Source organism: Pogona vitticeps, chromosome 1 (genome assembly GCF_051106095.1).
Source record: "Pogona vitticeps strain Pit_001003342236 chromosome 1, PviZW2.1, whole genome shotgun sequence".
NCBI classification, from domain to species: domain Eukaryota; kingdom Metazoa; phylum Chordata; class Lepidosauria; order Squamata; family Agamidae; genus Pogona; species Pogona vitticeps.
The window spans coordinates 319344082-319358849 of record NC_135783.1 but is presented as its reverse complement, the minus strand read 5'-3'; the positions used below and the strand labels follow the sequence as shown (position 1 = coordinate 319358849).

Sequence of the window (14768 nt, the reverse complement as noted above, 5' to 3'; positions counted from 1 at the left end):
AGTAGACAGCGGTCAGTATCGAGGGTTGTTGACTGTTGTTGACATCAAAGGTAGATCCATGTACAATGGTCGATATCGAGAGTCATCAACATCAATGGAATCAGTACGGAGCTAGTGTCGATATGGAAGTTGCTGTTGGTGTTGAGACGGTTGCCGAAGTGGCAAGGGCATTGATGGGCCACACTGGATGACAATGGAATAGACAGACGCCGGTGACGTCAAGCTTGATGAGTGGTCATGTTCATCCGGATGGAAAATAGGAGCTTGCCGGTGCCACAAAAGTAACCAGAGCCGAAGAGTGCTGGTCAGCTCGTCTAGGTTTCTTGGGCGCTGACTGACAGGAGGTGCCTGGTAACTCTGGGGGATCATGGTAGTAAAATCGCTTTGATACCAAAGGTTCCCGTGTGGGGATAGCATGCTTTGGCAATGCCGTCCAACCAGGAAAAACAACTGGTCGATAGTGCTTGGCGGGTCTCTCTTTTAGGCACTGATCGGGACAAAAGTCATCCTGATGATGGTGCTGAGGTTAAGCCATGTTCGAGCAAGAACGCAAGCTGATGCTTTTCTAGGACTGCCCCCTCTGTAGGTGTGTCAGAGGCCGACATGGTAGGCCTACTGAGACAGAGTAAGGCACAGTTTCAAGTTGCATTTCAGTGCTGTGGATGTCCAGAGAAGCAACTGGTGAAGATTCACTAGGAGAGCCCGAAATCTGTTGTAGGAGAAGTTGTGAGTTGATCAATATGCTGTTCCCATTCAGGAGACTGCGATGGTGACAGCTGGTGAAGTGGAAGTGCTTCATCATCTGAGAGAGAACCAAAACAGATGAGGTCTCCGGACTCTGGTGGTTTTGGAGTCAGGGTGGAGACTGCTTTGGAGGGCTTCAACTTTGAAGACTTAGCCTTGTTTGGTGGTGAAGGTTCAGGTGCCGAGGAAACGTAGGTAGACGGTTTTCGTCTGGAGGCTGTTTTCAACGTCAAGGGTTTTGATGTTGAATATTTGGCTTTGTGCGCCAGCATGGTGGTCAATATTGGGGGAATGGCAGGTTCTGTGTGTTCAGAATGAGATGGAGTAGCCGAAGGACATTGTTTTGCTGCCTCGGAAACGGCTTTACCCATGGCTATAGCGTGGGGTATGGCTTTACAGGACAGTACAGCCATGGGCTCAGCAGGCTGGAGAGATTGCTCCCAAAGTCGAAGTTTGAGCCTAGAAAGGCGACTGCAGAGAACTCCGTGCTTAAAGTTTTTGCAGTGAGGGCAGGAAGAAGTTTGATGAGCCTCACCAAGGCAAAAAAGGCACTTAGCGTGGCCATCAGCAAGTGGGATTTTGTTGTTGCAGACCACGCAGCGTTTAAATGGGCCTGAAGAGGCCATGAACTAAAAACTGGGAAAAGGGGGGAGGTGCTTTGGCCCTAAAGCCAGAGCGTAACTTGCTTTGGAAGAAATAATAAAGATTGGTAACGAAAGAGATTTTGAAATAATAATAAAACGTAAATAACCTTCACTTTCAGGCAAAAACTCACAGAAGCAACAACTGAGGCTCTCAATGTGGCAGTTGAAAAGAAACTGAAGGGAGAGCCTTGGTGCCAAGGTATATATACTGGGGAGAGGGGTCTGCACTAATGTATCATTTTGCTACCACAAAAGCTCTAGAATATTCTGACGAGGCTCCGCGCATGTGCAGCTCACCCAGAGTGTGATTCATGGAGGACACGAAGAAGAACCCACTTTCCTAACAGCTTCCTGATGACTAAAGCGGTCTTATGGAGCTTCAGAAGAGTGGGATCAGAAAAGCTTTATTTAAAAAAACCCAAAAGAAACGGCAGCTGATGACATCAGCCTTACATGGGACAACCTATGGAACACGGTTTCAGCCGGTATTTCTAAGTTCTGTTTTGGACTTCAGCGTTCATCATCCCTAGGCACCAGCTGTAGTAGAGATGATGGGGGTTGCAATCTAACACCTTTTTGTTTCATGGTAGCACAGTTCTTAAGACAGTCAATGAGAAGTGAGACAGAGCAAGAGAAAAAGGCACATTTTTATGTGTCATCAAGCTGCATACAGCTTATTGAAACTCAAATAGGGGTTTCAAGGATATTAAAAGCAGAGCTATTACCCTCTTCTCAGTGAGTTCCCATTCCAACCAGTGGTGATTTTTTTTGGCAATTATCGTGCTGGAAGCAATTTTCAGTTATTAAATGCTTCCTCCTCCCACCCCACCGTCCCTAACACCTTTTCAATGGTGAAGAGGATTTCAAACCAGGAAGCATGCACATTACCAAAAGGTCGCACTTACACAGTATTTCCAAGTCAATCTTTAATTTACCTGAAAGTCATCCTTCCTAGAAGCTGTACTTTGTGATCTGGACATTTCCTGAGGTGGCATTTCTGGTATTTGTGGTTCAGGAACAAAATCTTTCATATGCTGCATGTGTTCCTTCTGTTCTCTGCAGAGTTAAAAGATATCATTAATTTCTAATATGCCTTTAAGGCCCAACAACAGGAGTAAATCGGAAATATTTTAAGTCATATATGTACAATAAAAAGTCTGTATTCTCAAAGGCTTTCACAGCCGGGATCTGATGGTTACTGTAGGTTTTTCAGACTGTTTGGCCATGTTCAGAAGGTTTTTCTTCCTAACGTTTCACCACTCTCTGTGGCTGGATTGTTCAGAGGACAGGAGTTAGAACCCTGTCTGTGTTCTCGTGTAGTGTAGTTGAATATCTGGAGCTGTGGGGTCAACTTCTTGTCCTTTTCATGAGATTGGGTGATTATGATGATCAGTGTGTTTTTTATTATGGGTGTATTGTTGTGATAAGGGGAGAGATGATCTGTCACTGTGATTGATGGGTGTTGTTAGCTAGTCTTTTGTGTGCAACGATCACTAGTCCTTGTGGCTGGGTAGAAAAACTGGCAGTAGCTGAACATGCCCTGAAACATGCTGGACATGAAATTCTGTTTCAAAATACTGAAGTGCTGGACAACACCAGCAATTATTATGTTAGACTGCACAGGGAAGCCGTTGAAATCCAAAAATAAAATAAAATAAAAACACACCAGCAGAGCTTCAACAAAAAAGAAGAAAGTCTAAAACTCAACAAAGCCTGGCTCCTAGCACTGAAAAATAAAGCCTACAAAAGGTCAATAAACTCTACCCAGCCACAAGGACCGGTAATCACTACACACGAAAGACTAGGTAACGACACCCACCATCAGGAAGAAAAACCTTCAGAACATGGCCAAATACTGTAGTCTGCAAACCGAAAACAACAACAAGGAGTCTCTTCTCCATGGAAGCCTGGGAGGCTCAGAACCTATACGGTTTCAACCAGAAACTAAAAAACAGGCTACTTTGTAAGGCTGATTTGTTTCAAATCTGCTACTGTTTTCATTTCAACCTATTTGTTTTTTCTTGTTCTGTTTGGATTATTCTTTAATTTTTGCTGATTTTTGCTGCTTGTGTTCTAGTTGTTTTTTCCTACCAACAGTTTGTTTTGATTTGTTGCTATATTGTCTTAATAGTGTTAGCTACACTGTTATTTGGCAAGGGAATAAGTTTATACATTTTTAAAATAAAGCAATTCCACCAACCAAATTTAGTATTTCAGTTAACCCACAAATGGGCAACTGGTACCTTACAGATAGCATTTAGCTCCAAAGATGTATCTGTTTAATCACTGTTCAAATGATTCATCTTGGCAATAGGAGAGAACAAAATCTCTTTCTTCTGACTGAAAAACTTCCAGGTCAAAATGCAACTTTCCTAGCTCAGTATTTCGAGAAGTTCACCACTGAGGATCTGGCAGCAGGTAATCTTCTATCTCTTTATACCACATCAGGGCATTTTTACATCTACCTCAGCTGTCTAAATTAACTGGCAGTGGTTCTTCAGGGTTTCAGGTAAGAATAATTCCCAACACTACTTGGAATGAGGGAATGCACCTAAGATGGCTACGGACAAAGTATGTGATTTAAACTGTTTGACAGTTATGTGCACAGCCTGAAAACCTAACATTGAATGTATTCATGGAACTGAATGGCTAACCGGTCTTCTGGGTAATGTTTATTTATTCATTTAAAATATTCTTACCCCACTTTTCTCCTAAAAAAGGACCCAAGGCAGCTTACGTCCCCCCCAAAAAACACAACATTAAAAGCAAATACTAGTAAATTACTGAAATATTTAAAAACAATTAATAACATTTAATATGTTAGGTAAAAGCATTACTAAAAGCAGATTTAGAAGCAACAAAATATAAACCTTCCTATTTATTGTCTCCTAGACACTAAGAAAAAGCCTGGCTTAACAGTCTGCTTTATTTGTGCAGAAAGTGTGCTTTTATGTTTGGGTGCCTGACTGTCAGAACACACATGGGTGGTAGTTATCTGCTGAAGGTCCTGGCAACTGTTAATGGAAGGAAAAACTTTTCTCCAAATCCTTCCAGTTCAAAATTTTATAAGTGCTCCGACTGGATCAGGAAATGTAGTAACAACCTTTCTATTGAGGGTCAGCAAGCGACAATTTTGCTTCCATCTTTTCCTTCTATTAATTTCTATATCTGGATTCTTTATAAAAATGCAAGAGGTCTTCATAAGCAAGATTTCTTTCACATCACCTAGATTCATTAAACCACCTGCTTCTTTGGATTCAAGGGTAAGAGCTATTCCAACCAGCTATATTATCTGAATTTCTTCTCCCAATCATTTGTTTTGCTCACAATTTTTAAGTATTTGTCACTTTTAGAAAACATTTTTTAATGTTTATTTGTTTAGGACACAGTAAAAATACTGTCATAATGAGCATAGCCTTATCTCAATGATTAAAGATTCAAGAAAATCGGCCCTGTATGTGTTGCCCTTACATCCAAGGTAATAAAAATATTTATAGATATCTGACAGCTAGATGCATATATTGTTACAGTGTTATGCAAAGGATGGAGGGGGAACAAAAAAGTAAGACTTTTATGACTTAAAGAAGCACTGTGGCCAACTCACCGTAGCATTTTTAACTCTTGGGCAGCCTTCAAGATGATTTCATGTTGCCTTTGACTAAGAACCATTACTCCTCCTAATGACTGCTCAGAGGCTACATTTTGCTCTTCTCCCAAAAATCCAGACCGTGGTGGCATAGGTGGTGGTTCCAGTTCATCTTCCAAAGGTGGGTATCTATCCACATCATCTGGATACCATCTATCTGAAAACCTTTCCCTCTCCCAATCACCCCTGTCAGGTGGGAAATCAGACTGTTCCCTCCATGTATCACTTCTCTCTGGATATTCTCGAATTCTGAGCTCTCCCCTGTCTCTTGAATCTCTGTCATAAAAATCTCTTTCTCTCTCATCCAGCCATCGATCCTCACGATATCTGTCTAAAGGAGGAAGGGGAGGAAGGGGAGGCAAAGGTGGCAGAGGAGGTATGTCTAGATCACTACTCGCTGTATCTCTATCCAGTGGTCGTACATAATCCCTGTCCCAATCTCTTTCAAATTCATGATCATATGCATCCAAGGGTCTTCTGGAACGGTCTAGATCTCTGTCCATCTCTCTGTCTCTACCGATTGGCCTTTCCCAGTCATCCCAATATGGGTCCCGTCTGTCAAGATCAGCAGACAAGGGAGGTAAGGGAGGGAGAGGAGGGAGAGGAGAAAGAGGGGGGCACGGATGACAGCGTGGCAACATGTCATCTCTCTCATAGTGATCAAGAGAATCATCTTGATACCTTTGCTCACGCTCATGCCAGTATCTCTCTCTTTCCCAGTCCTCCAAACATCTGCGCTCTAGGGGAGGAGCATCTCTGTATTCAAAAGAATGCTCCTCTTCCATTCCCACATCTCCATAAGCCCATGGAGGCCTGTGTGGTTCTTCATGAAATGGAAGCACATTTTCCATACTACCTCCTTGCCCTGGATCATGCCTGTGTATATCCCTCTCCCAGCTATTAGGCCTCCTAATTGGCTCTCTCTCCCAGCTACTACCTTGCTGACCTGGGCCCCTTTCTCGGTTAAAGGTTTGTTGGTCTAATCCCCTCTCCTGACCACCCATAGGCCTGACAGGGCCTGTTTCCCGGCTATTTGCACGGCCTCTGTCTCTACTGCCCATCCAAGGGCCAGGTAGCATTCTCTCCTGGCTGCTTGGCTGCCTACCCAAAGCCCTTTCTTGGTCACAAGACTGCCCACCCATTCCAGATTCCCAGCTTTCTGTCTGTTCCTCCAACAAGTTGTCATGAATTCCTCGCCCACTGCTTATATCTCTGCCACCCAGATCTCTAGCCTGGCCTCTACCTCTGCTGGTTATTCCCCTCCCCCTGGCATCATCAAATCGGCCTCGTCCCCTACCCCTAGTATCTTCCATTCTACCCTGGCCTCTGCCTCTGCCAGCAGGTCCTTTTGGCTGATTATCTCCAGGTTTAATTTGTCCCCTCTCCCTGTTTTCCAGTTTAGATTGATCTTTGTTTTGGTTATTCTCTGAAGAAATTAGTGTATTTTCTGCAGAGTTCAAGTCTTTATTTCCAGTCGCTGGTGACGGTAGCAATGTCTTTTTTCCACCTGGTTCTGGAGGAAGAATGGAAACAGATGTCTGATGTGGAGCAGCTGAAGTACGAGTAGACGTATTTGACCCATCTGTCTGCAACGCACATTCAGCTGAACTCTGTTTCTTTGCTTCTGACATTATTTCCACATCCTCTTTTCTGGCTATATTTTGCTGTGCTTTAGACAAGCCCTTATCTGGCTGAACTGGACCAGAATCTTTTGTATCCAATGTAAATTTAGACTTATTTGCTGCTGTCTGATTGCTGGCCATTTCAGTAAAAGATTTATTTTCTGCTTGATGATTTTGTCCCAAAGGAGGTCTAGGCCCCCGCCACCGTGGCCCACCAGCCTGAGACATCTGCATTTGTGATACACCTGAAGGAGTATAAAATGCTGCTGCTGGCCCCCGGGGGATTGTCCCCTGTTTGCCTGAAGATCCATCCATATGCTGATTTTGAAGTCTTGGCCTTGGACCGTCTAAATGCTGGCCCTGGAAATGAGGCCCTCTATGTCTTGGTGGCTCAGACCTCTCAAAGCCTCTTCCTCGTGGTCCATCAAATCTGTGCATACAGAAAGAATATGGTGAGCTGTACCCATGAAACAATCCCATCAAATTAGATTGTACAGTTCTAATTTAAATTGATTACATTACTGTAATTTAATTTAAATTGGTGCATTCTTTTCAAAATGGTTTCTAGAAATTCTCCTTCACGAATCATAGGGGGAAAAAGGGAAAATGAAAATAGTTCATGCAAGAGTCAACTTTGTTCATGTAAATGGCCTCTTTTTAACTCAAATGCATGCATGCTCATTGATATAACGGTGGAGGGACTCACAAACTGAGCAAGTCTAGCAGCCCACATCTGCACTTGAGGTTTCCAAGTTTTATTCATTTATTTTATTTATTTTGTCTCATTTGTAGGTGGCCTTTCTCCTGAGGAGGAGAATTAAGGCAGATGACAATGTTAAAAGATGAAAAATTAAAAAACACAGCAGACTGCACATTAAAAACAAATTAAACTAAAATAATGGTTAATTTTGAATATCTGTCTTTGAATGATGCTTTCTTATCCTCATGGAATGGATCGATTGTAATCGCTAGTCTCAAAATAAGGCTTTTTGCGATGTGAAATCAATCACATGCACATTTCAATCCTGCTCTTTCCACCCGATATACATATACATATGTGTGTGTGTGGATAGATAGATAAAGTCCTCCCTAAATTTCCAATTTAATAGTTTTCAACAAGATATGTATGTATGTATGTATGTATGTATGTATGTATGTATGTATGTATGTATGTATGTATGTATGTATGTATGTATGTATGTATGTATGTATGTATGTATCCATCCATCCATCCATCCATCCATCCATCCATCCATCCATCCATCCATCCATCCATCCATCCATCCATCCTACACCTTACAATCAGATCAATAGTATAAACATATACTAAAATTTAAAAATGCCACTGATTAAACATTAGACATAAAACCCTCCTGACCTAAATGAATATGTAATAAATTCTATACTACAAAAAAGGGGGGCAGCAACACCAAACAATAAACCTATAGCATCACAGGTCATCAAAAGTTACAGAGACCAAAGGTTAAAAGTTGAGCAGGGGCAAGAATATGAAAAGCTTGGGTAAAGAGCCACGTCTCCTGAGGTCATACAGCACTGCACCACAGGATCTCTTGGATGAAATGAATTATTTGGACCAGTGGTTCCCAACCTTGGGTCTGCAGATATTCTTGGACTAAAACTCCCAGATGCCTCCTCCACAAGCTGTGCTAGCCAGTATTTCTGGGAATTGTTGTCCAAGAACATCTGGGGATCCAAAGTTGGGAATCACTGATCTAGACCCAATTTAGGCCTGATTTTGGCAGTAACAGAGCTTTGGTCACTCATTTCCTATTGGTTCTGTTAAAAATCTCAGCATGTTCAGTAACACTAACCGTGATATCCTTCTGACTACAATTCTGGAACTCAGAAGCACATGACAAAAAACAAAATAACATACGTTGATTAAATGTCTAATATGCCACAGCATATAAGGAGCACTACGTCTCTACAGTGCTTTCTGAATCTATCAGTAACCATTCAGTACTTTATTCAGATTTCTACATGTAACACTGAAGAGATGAACTCTAACTACCTGCTCATGAGTTGCAATGTTTAAACATGTTATACAGCATATCAGAAGCTCATATAGTATGTGAGAAATGCCAAAGGGAAAACGTAAAGCAGAAACCAGAATTTTATCCCTAGAAACCAGTAATTATTTACTTTTTAGTTGATTTTTATCATGTCTTCCTTAGAATGGTATGGATGCCTATGGGCAACAAGTAACAACGTAAACGATAATATCTGATACTTGTTTACTTTCTTTTTTCATACTAAACAACAAAATATGTACAAAATATTGACTTTTGTTGCTTTTTGGTGAAAAAAAGATTACAGTGGTGCCTCGCTTGATGAGGATAATCCGTTCTGTTAAAATTATTGTTAAGCGAAATCCTTGTCAAGTGAAATTAAAAAACCCATTGAAATGCATTGAAAACCGGTTCAATGCGTTCCAATGGGTGAAATACCTCATCGTGCAGCGAAGATCCTCCATAGGGCGGCCATTTTCTGGTGCCTGTATAGCGAGGAATCCGTCCTTAACACAGCGGGGAGCCATTTTGAAACCCGATGATCAGTTGTTTTTAGATCATCGTAATGTGAAAAATCTGTTCCCGAAGCAGGGAACTGATCATCATAAAGCGGTTTCCCCCCCTAGGAACGTTGTTTTGCGATCGCAATAGCGGTTGCAAAAATATCGTAAAGCGGATTCATCGTTTAATGAGGTAATCGTTAAGCAAGGCACCACTGTATTTTATTTAGATTGGCCTTTTTAGGATTTTGATATATTAACTACCAAACAGTATAATAGTTGCTACTTTTTAAAAAAAGATGTGCTCACTATATTTAGGAGCAAGATATCGGACCATTCAGCTGCCAGCCACTTCACCCAGCTGCATTCCTCCATGATACATGCATCATGGTAAAAAGGAGCAGGGGATATGATACTAAAACGCAGTAGCTGGGTTCAGTTGCTGTTAATCCATTTGGTTGTTAATGAACTCTGAGACAACATCTATACTACTGGCAGCATGTCTGAGCATGGGAACTGGGGCCTTCAATTAACAGCTGCAGTTCAGTGGCTGGAAGCGGGAGCTTAACCTTCCCACAATCAAGAGTCTTTACAGGGAAACTTCTGGCTACTTTCCCCTATTATGTCTGTTTGCTGCATTGTGTAATAACATGTTGGGGGAATTGGCAAGCATGTGAAAGGTTGAACAAATGCTGCTTCAGTAGTATATAAACTGGCCTTTCAACCCATTATCATATAGCTTTTGTGCAGTCCCAAATAAACAGTTCTAACACATGACTCTCATATTCTTCATTGGAGAATTCTAGTTCTCAGTTGTGTTCTACACAGCTTTACTTTAAGTACCATCCTTCATCAAAAGAATTAACATGTAGAGATATGGATGACGTTGGAAGCTTCTAAATTATTCTGGAATTATGCTTGAGATATACAGAATTGAAGCGTGGTAAGCATATGATGAAACTGGAATACTAATGGGGAAGTAATAATGATCATGCAAGTACCAAGAGTCTTTCTACTTTTGTAATACAAATGAGAAACAAGTATGAAATTACATGTACAAATATGCTAGCATATTTCTGACCTCAGACCTATAGAGAGAGAAATATATTTTATCTAACAAAAAATTACAGGCGCATGTTTTTTAAAATAATAAATGGCCTACATAAGTGGCAAGGTACAAATGCTATGTATCCATAGGTACACACAGTCTGATTTACAAACACCCATCACACAGAGTATGTACCTTCTAATATGTGCTTTTCACACCTTGTCCTAGAATATGACATGCAAAAATCTTTGTTGTATATCCAACTATGCACACCGACTAATGTACAATATACACCATGCCACATTATCCAAACCATTTTTTATTTTTAAATACACATACCTGTTCTTCTTTTTTTGCTACATATAACTTCCTACATACAAGCCTAGCACAGTAAGCACTAGTCCTGCATATTTGTGCATATTTTTGTAATTGGCAGCATAACCATGTATAGATATAACTTCTTTGTGTATAACATGTATTTTGGTACAACAGTGTTTGCTTATTAGTATTTTCTTGTGGAGCTTCATCACTGTTGTTCCTCTGTTGTGATTCTGACTTGACCTAATGTTATCATACAATGAAAGAGAAAGAAAACCTACCTTGGGCCCCTTGGACCTTCATAGTATCCTCTGGGGGAATCAGAAAAGCCAGCTGCTCTTGCTTGTCTGTTCTGATAGCTAGTGGTGGTGGTGGTGGTGGTGGTGGTGGTGGTGGCCGTGGCTACAGATGACGACACCGCAGAATGGGGCTTGGCTTCAACAGAAGTTAGTTCAGATGAACCAAATGATATTTCCTCTTTGCCTAGAGGAATGCCTTGCTCTGAAGAGCTAGCAGGTGCCATTCCTTTTGAGTGGTAAGGCAAAGCAGCAGAGGTCTCCGTATTTTTATAAGCAAAAGAAGCAGAGAAAGGAGTAGGAAGAAGAGCTGGTCTGGACGCCTCAGTGGCATGGGAGCTCGTGGACGAATCAGAAACTTTAAATGAAAAGGATGAAGCAGTAGGGGTGGGCAGCAGAGGAGGTCTGGTTGCCTCAATGGCCTGAGAGGTGGCAGAGGAATCGGTGTTTTTATAAGAAAAAGAAGAATGGGTAGGGGTAGGAAGCAGAGCTGGCCTAGTTGTCTCCATGGACTGAGTAGTGACCGGAGGTTCACTCACTTTAAATGAAAAGGAAGAGGTGGGGGTAGGAAGTAGACCTGGCTTGGCCACCTCTGTGGCCTGAGATGGGGGAAGTGAGTCAGTAGCATTAAATGAAAAAGAACTAGGAGGAGGAGGAGGAAATAAAGCCGGCCTGGTTGTCTCCACAGTCTGGGAGTTGGCTGGCAGCTCAGTTGATTTGAATGTAAAAGAAGAAGGGGTAGGAAGTAGAGCTGGTCTCATCATCTCTGTAGTCTGGGCAGCACGAAGTGGTTCAGTAGCTTTAAATTTAAAAGAATCAGGAGCCGAAAATGCAGTTGACCTTGTTTCAGTGGCCTGAGTACTCTGAGGACCAGACTCGTTTGGAACAGGCATATCAGATGTGTGAGACTCAGAAGAGAATCCAGTGGATGTTGGAGGATGTGTGGTCAAGGGCAAAGTAGATGGCATGACAGGCACACCACCTTGCACTGTTTGTGAATATGGAGAAAATGGAGGTGGCAAGGTTGTACTCCCAGTATATGGGCTGCTCATGTTGCGAAGAGACTTCACTTTTTCCTGGAGGTGAGTGTGAGTAGCTTTCATTTGTTCCTGCCACATCTTCCACTGTTTCTCACATTCATGAAGTTGGTCTTTGTGAGGATAGGAGTGAAGTTGATCCTGCCACTGCTGAAATTCACGTTCCCACTCTTTGAAAAGTGGCTGAAACAGTTTCTCCTGGGTCTCATAGTGCTGTAGCTGCATCTCCACTGACATTGTCTGCCAAAAGGTCAAAGCAATAATGAATATATTGTAAGTTATCTCATTGTAGAGGCACAGGTTATAGCCACAATGGTTTGAAAGTGCAGTATGGCCATTGCCTAATATGTCAACGTAGTAAAAAACAGATTTACAAACAATTTACACATTACACAGCTTAAGTGAAATAGCTACTGTGCTTTGACAGTGGAGCCATGCATTGGAGTGTTGAAATTCGATACTTTTTCTCTCCCTACACATTACATTCATAATATCAAATATTTATCCTCGGTGAAATTCTAACCATAGAGCATGATCAAAACATTGAAAATAATAAGCATTTTAACCACAAAATCTACTTCAAACTAGGATGTTGGCAAACAAATGTTTTCCATTTCTTCTCATATGGAGGCTGTTCCCACATCGACAGTTTTACAAGTAAAACTAGAAGAGAACTTCTGAAGAAGAGAACAATAAGCTAGTACTTAGCCAGTGGGCAAAGGTCTACGCAGATAAATGAAGAATGTTTAAACTACATGCTTACCATTGAAATACTATAATCATTTTATTGAAATTGAAGAAAATAGACATTGAATTTTACTCCCTTAATTATTAAGGCTCAATGACTCACTGGCAAGTGTGATGGCTGCTGCATAATTTGTTGATAGCGATGGAGAATTTGTTGCAACTGTGCATGCTTTTGCATGATTCTCTGATACTGGAAACCCACTCGCTGCTGTGGATGCTGCTGCCACTGTGTTGCTGCTGCTTGCAACTGCTGCAATCTCAAGCTTTCCTCAGGATCCTCTGGTGGTTCAATGTTCAGCTGAGGACACAAGTAAATATCAAACAAAAAGAAGACTGGTTTAATAACATAAAATACAGCAGCTATACAACTCTGATCCCTAAAAGTATTGGTTTGTGTGGAGTTTACACACATGATCTTCACATGCAGATTTTCCTACAAAGATCAAATACTTCAAATACTGTGTAATGAAAGAACATGCTGCAGGTATGAGATATCTCTGAACACAAAGGAAAACAGATTCACTGAGTGCTTCCAAATCTGATGGAAGACAAGCACAACAGAAAAGCAAAAATGGCAAAGCAGGGTGGAGAACCTACATGGTGGAGAGGGCATGTCTTAACATTTCCCTTAGGTTCTGGAAAGTTTTGAGGTCATTTGTGCAGGTGTGAAAGGAACCCTTATGTGCCATTTCATAGAGACCACAAAGAAGAACCGATTAAAATTAGCTATGCAAGAAGTATTAAGTGAGGAGGAGATTGATCCTTATGATTTCGTAAAGCAAAAACCTGTTAAAGCATCTGAAGCAGCCCTTCCTTGGTGACTATAAAAGACACCCAACCAATGCTAATTAATCCCAGTTCATGGAATTCCTGGCATGTGTTATAATTTTAAATATCAATGAAAAGTGAGATAATGGGTCATAAAGCAGCAAAATTTAGTATTAAAATTTATGGTTAAATATTATAGAATAAAACAAATCTACTCCAGAAGAATTCTGATTATACAAACTCACACCAAAACACAGATAAACACATAGGCTCCATTCACACATAATATTAGATGAATCCTAGCTTACTACATACGCATTTTAAATTCTAGTACACACATCTAGTACACACAGCCAATTCACTTGCATTTCATGTCTCACATTAATGAGAGTAAACAAACCAGAAACCTATTTTACTGCAAAAGTCTAACAAAATTACTTCTATGGAAAATAGATACTGTCTGCTTAGCATTATGTCCAGACATGGACTCCAGGGTTATGGTTTCCAAACAAGCCAAGATTCAAAAGTGAAAAAAAAATGCATCCACCAGGATAATTTTATTTGATGACTGCAAATGAACTAACATATGTAATGATGAGCTCAGGAGTGTGTCTTCCTAATAGCTGCCTTTGAAAATGATATACCACCATTAATCTCCAGCATTCAGGAATCAAACAACACAGATAACACGTTCTGGCACTCTAAAGAAAATGTCATGGCTGGGGCATGCTATGGCTTTCAATGTTATAATGTGCATATCAGAAAGCTGTTACAACAGTACAGATCAAGGCACTATGCTGAAGTGTAACGAAGGGGATGTCTGTTACAAAGTATAACAAAGAGGATATTTCGCCTGTGCTCAGACTGATACACAGAGTTACTTGTAACAAACTTTAGAAAGAATCTCTGTGGATGTACTCAATACAGTGGTGCCTCGCTTAACGACGATAATAATCTGTTCCAGGAAAATCGCCATTAAGCGAAAACATCGTAAAGTGAAAATAAAAAGCCCACTGAAACACACTGAAACCTGTTCAATGAGTTCCAATGGGGTAAAAACTCACCGTCCAGCGAAGATCCTCCATACGGTGGCCATTTTCAGTGCCTGTATAGTGAAGAATCCGTCCCTAAACACAGCGGGGAGCCATTTTAAGCACCCGATGGCCATTTTGAAAACCCGACGATCAGCTGTTTTTGATAGTCGTAAAGCAAAAATCGGTTCCCGAAGCAGGGAACCGATCATCGCAAAGCGAAATTCCCCCATTTAGACCATTGTTTTTGCAATCGCAATTGTGATTGCAAAAAGATAGTTGTAAAGCGGATTCGTCGTAATGCGGGACAATTGTTAAGCGAGGCACCACTGTACCT

General features: G+C 41.2%; 1 protein-coding gene across 3 annotated transcripts in view; it reads right to left on the bottom strand.

The window, feature by feature from the left end:
- Nucleotides 1-14768, bottom strand: part of YLPM1 (YLP motif containing 1) — a 75456-nt gene that overhangs the window by 44209 nt on the left and 16479 nt on the right. For all 3 annotated transcript variants that reach the window (XR_013544835.1, XM_072986423.2, XM_072986425.2), the window contains 4 exons: nt 12736-12930; nt 10834-12125; nt 4993-7086; nt 2324-2444 (listed from right to left, as the gene is read on the bottom strand). Coding sequence is in view for 2 of the 3 variants with exons in the window: in XM_072986423.2 (XP_072842524.2) it covers nt 2324-2444; nt 4993-7086; nt 10834-12125; nt 12736-12930 (3702 nt within the window). In the remaining variant the exon portion in view is untranslated. The remainder of the gene's footprint in view (nt 1-2323; nt 2445-4992; nt 7087-10833; nt 12126-12735; nt 12931-14768) is intronic.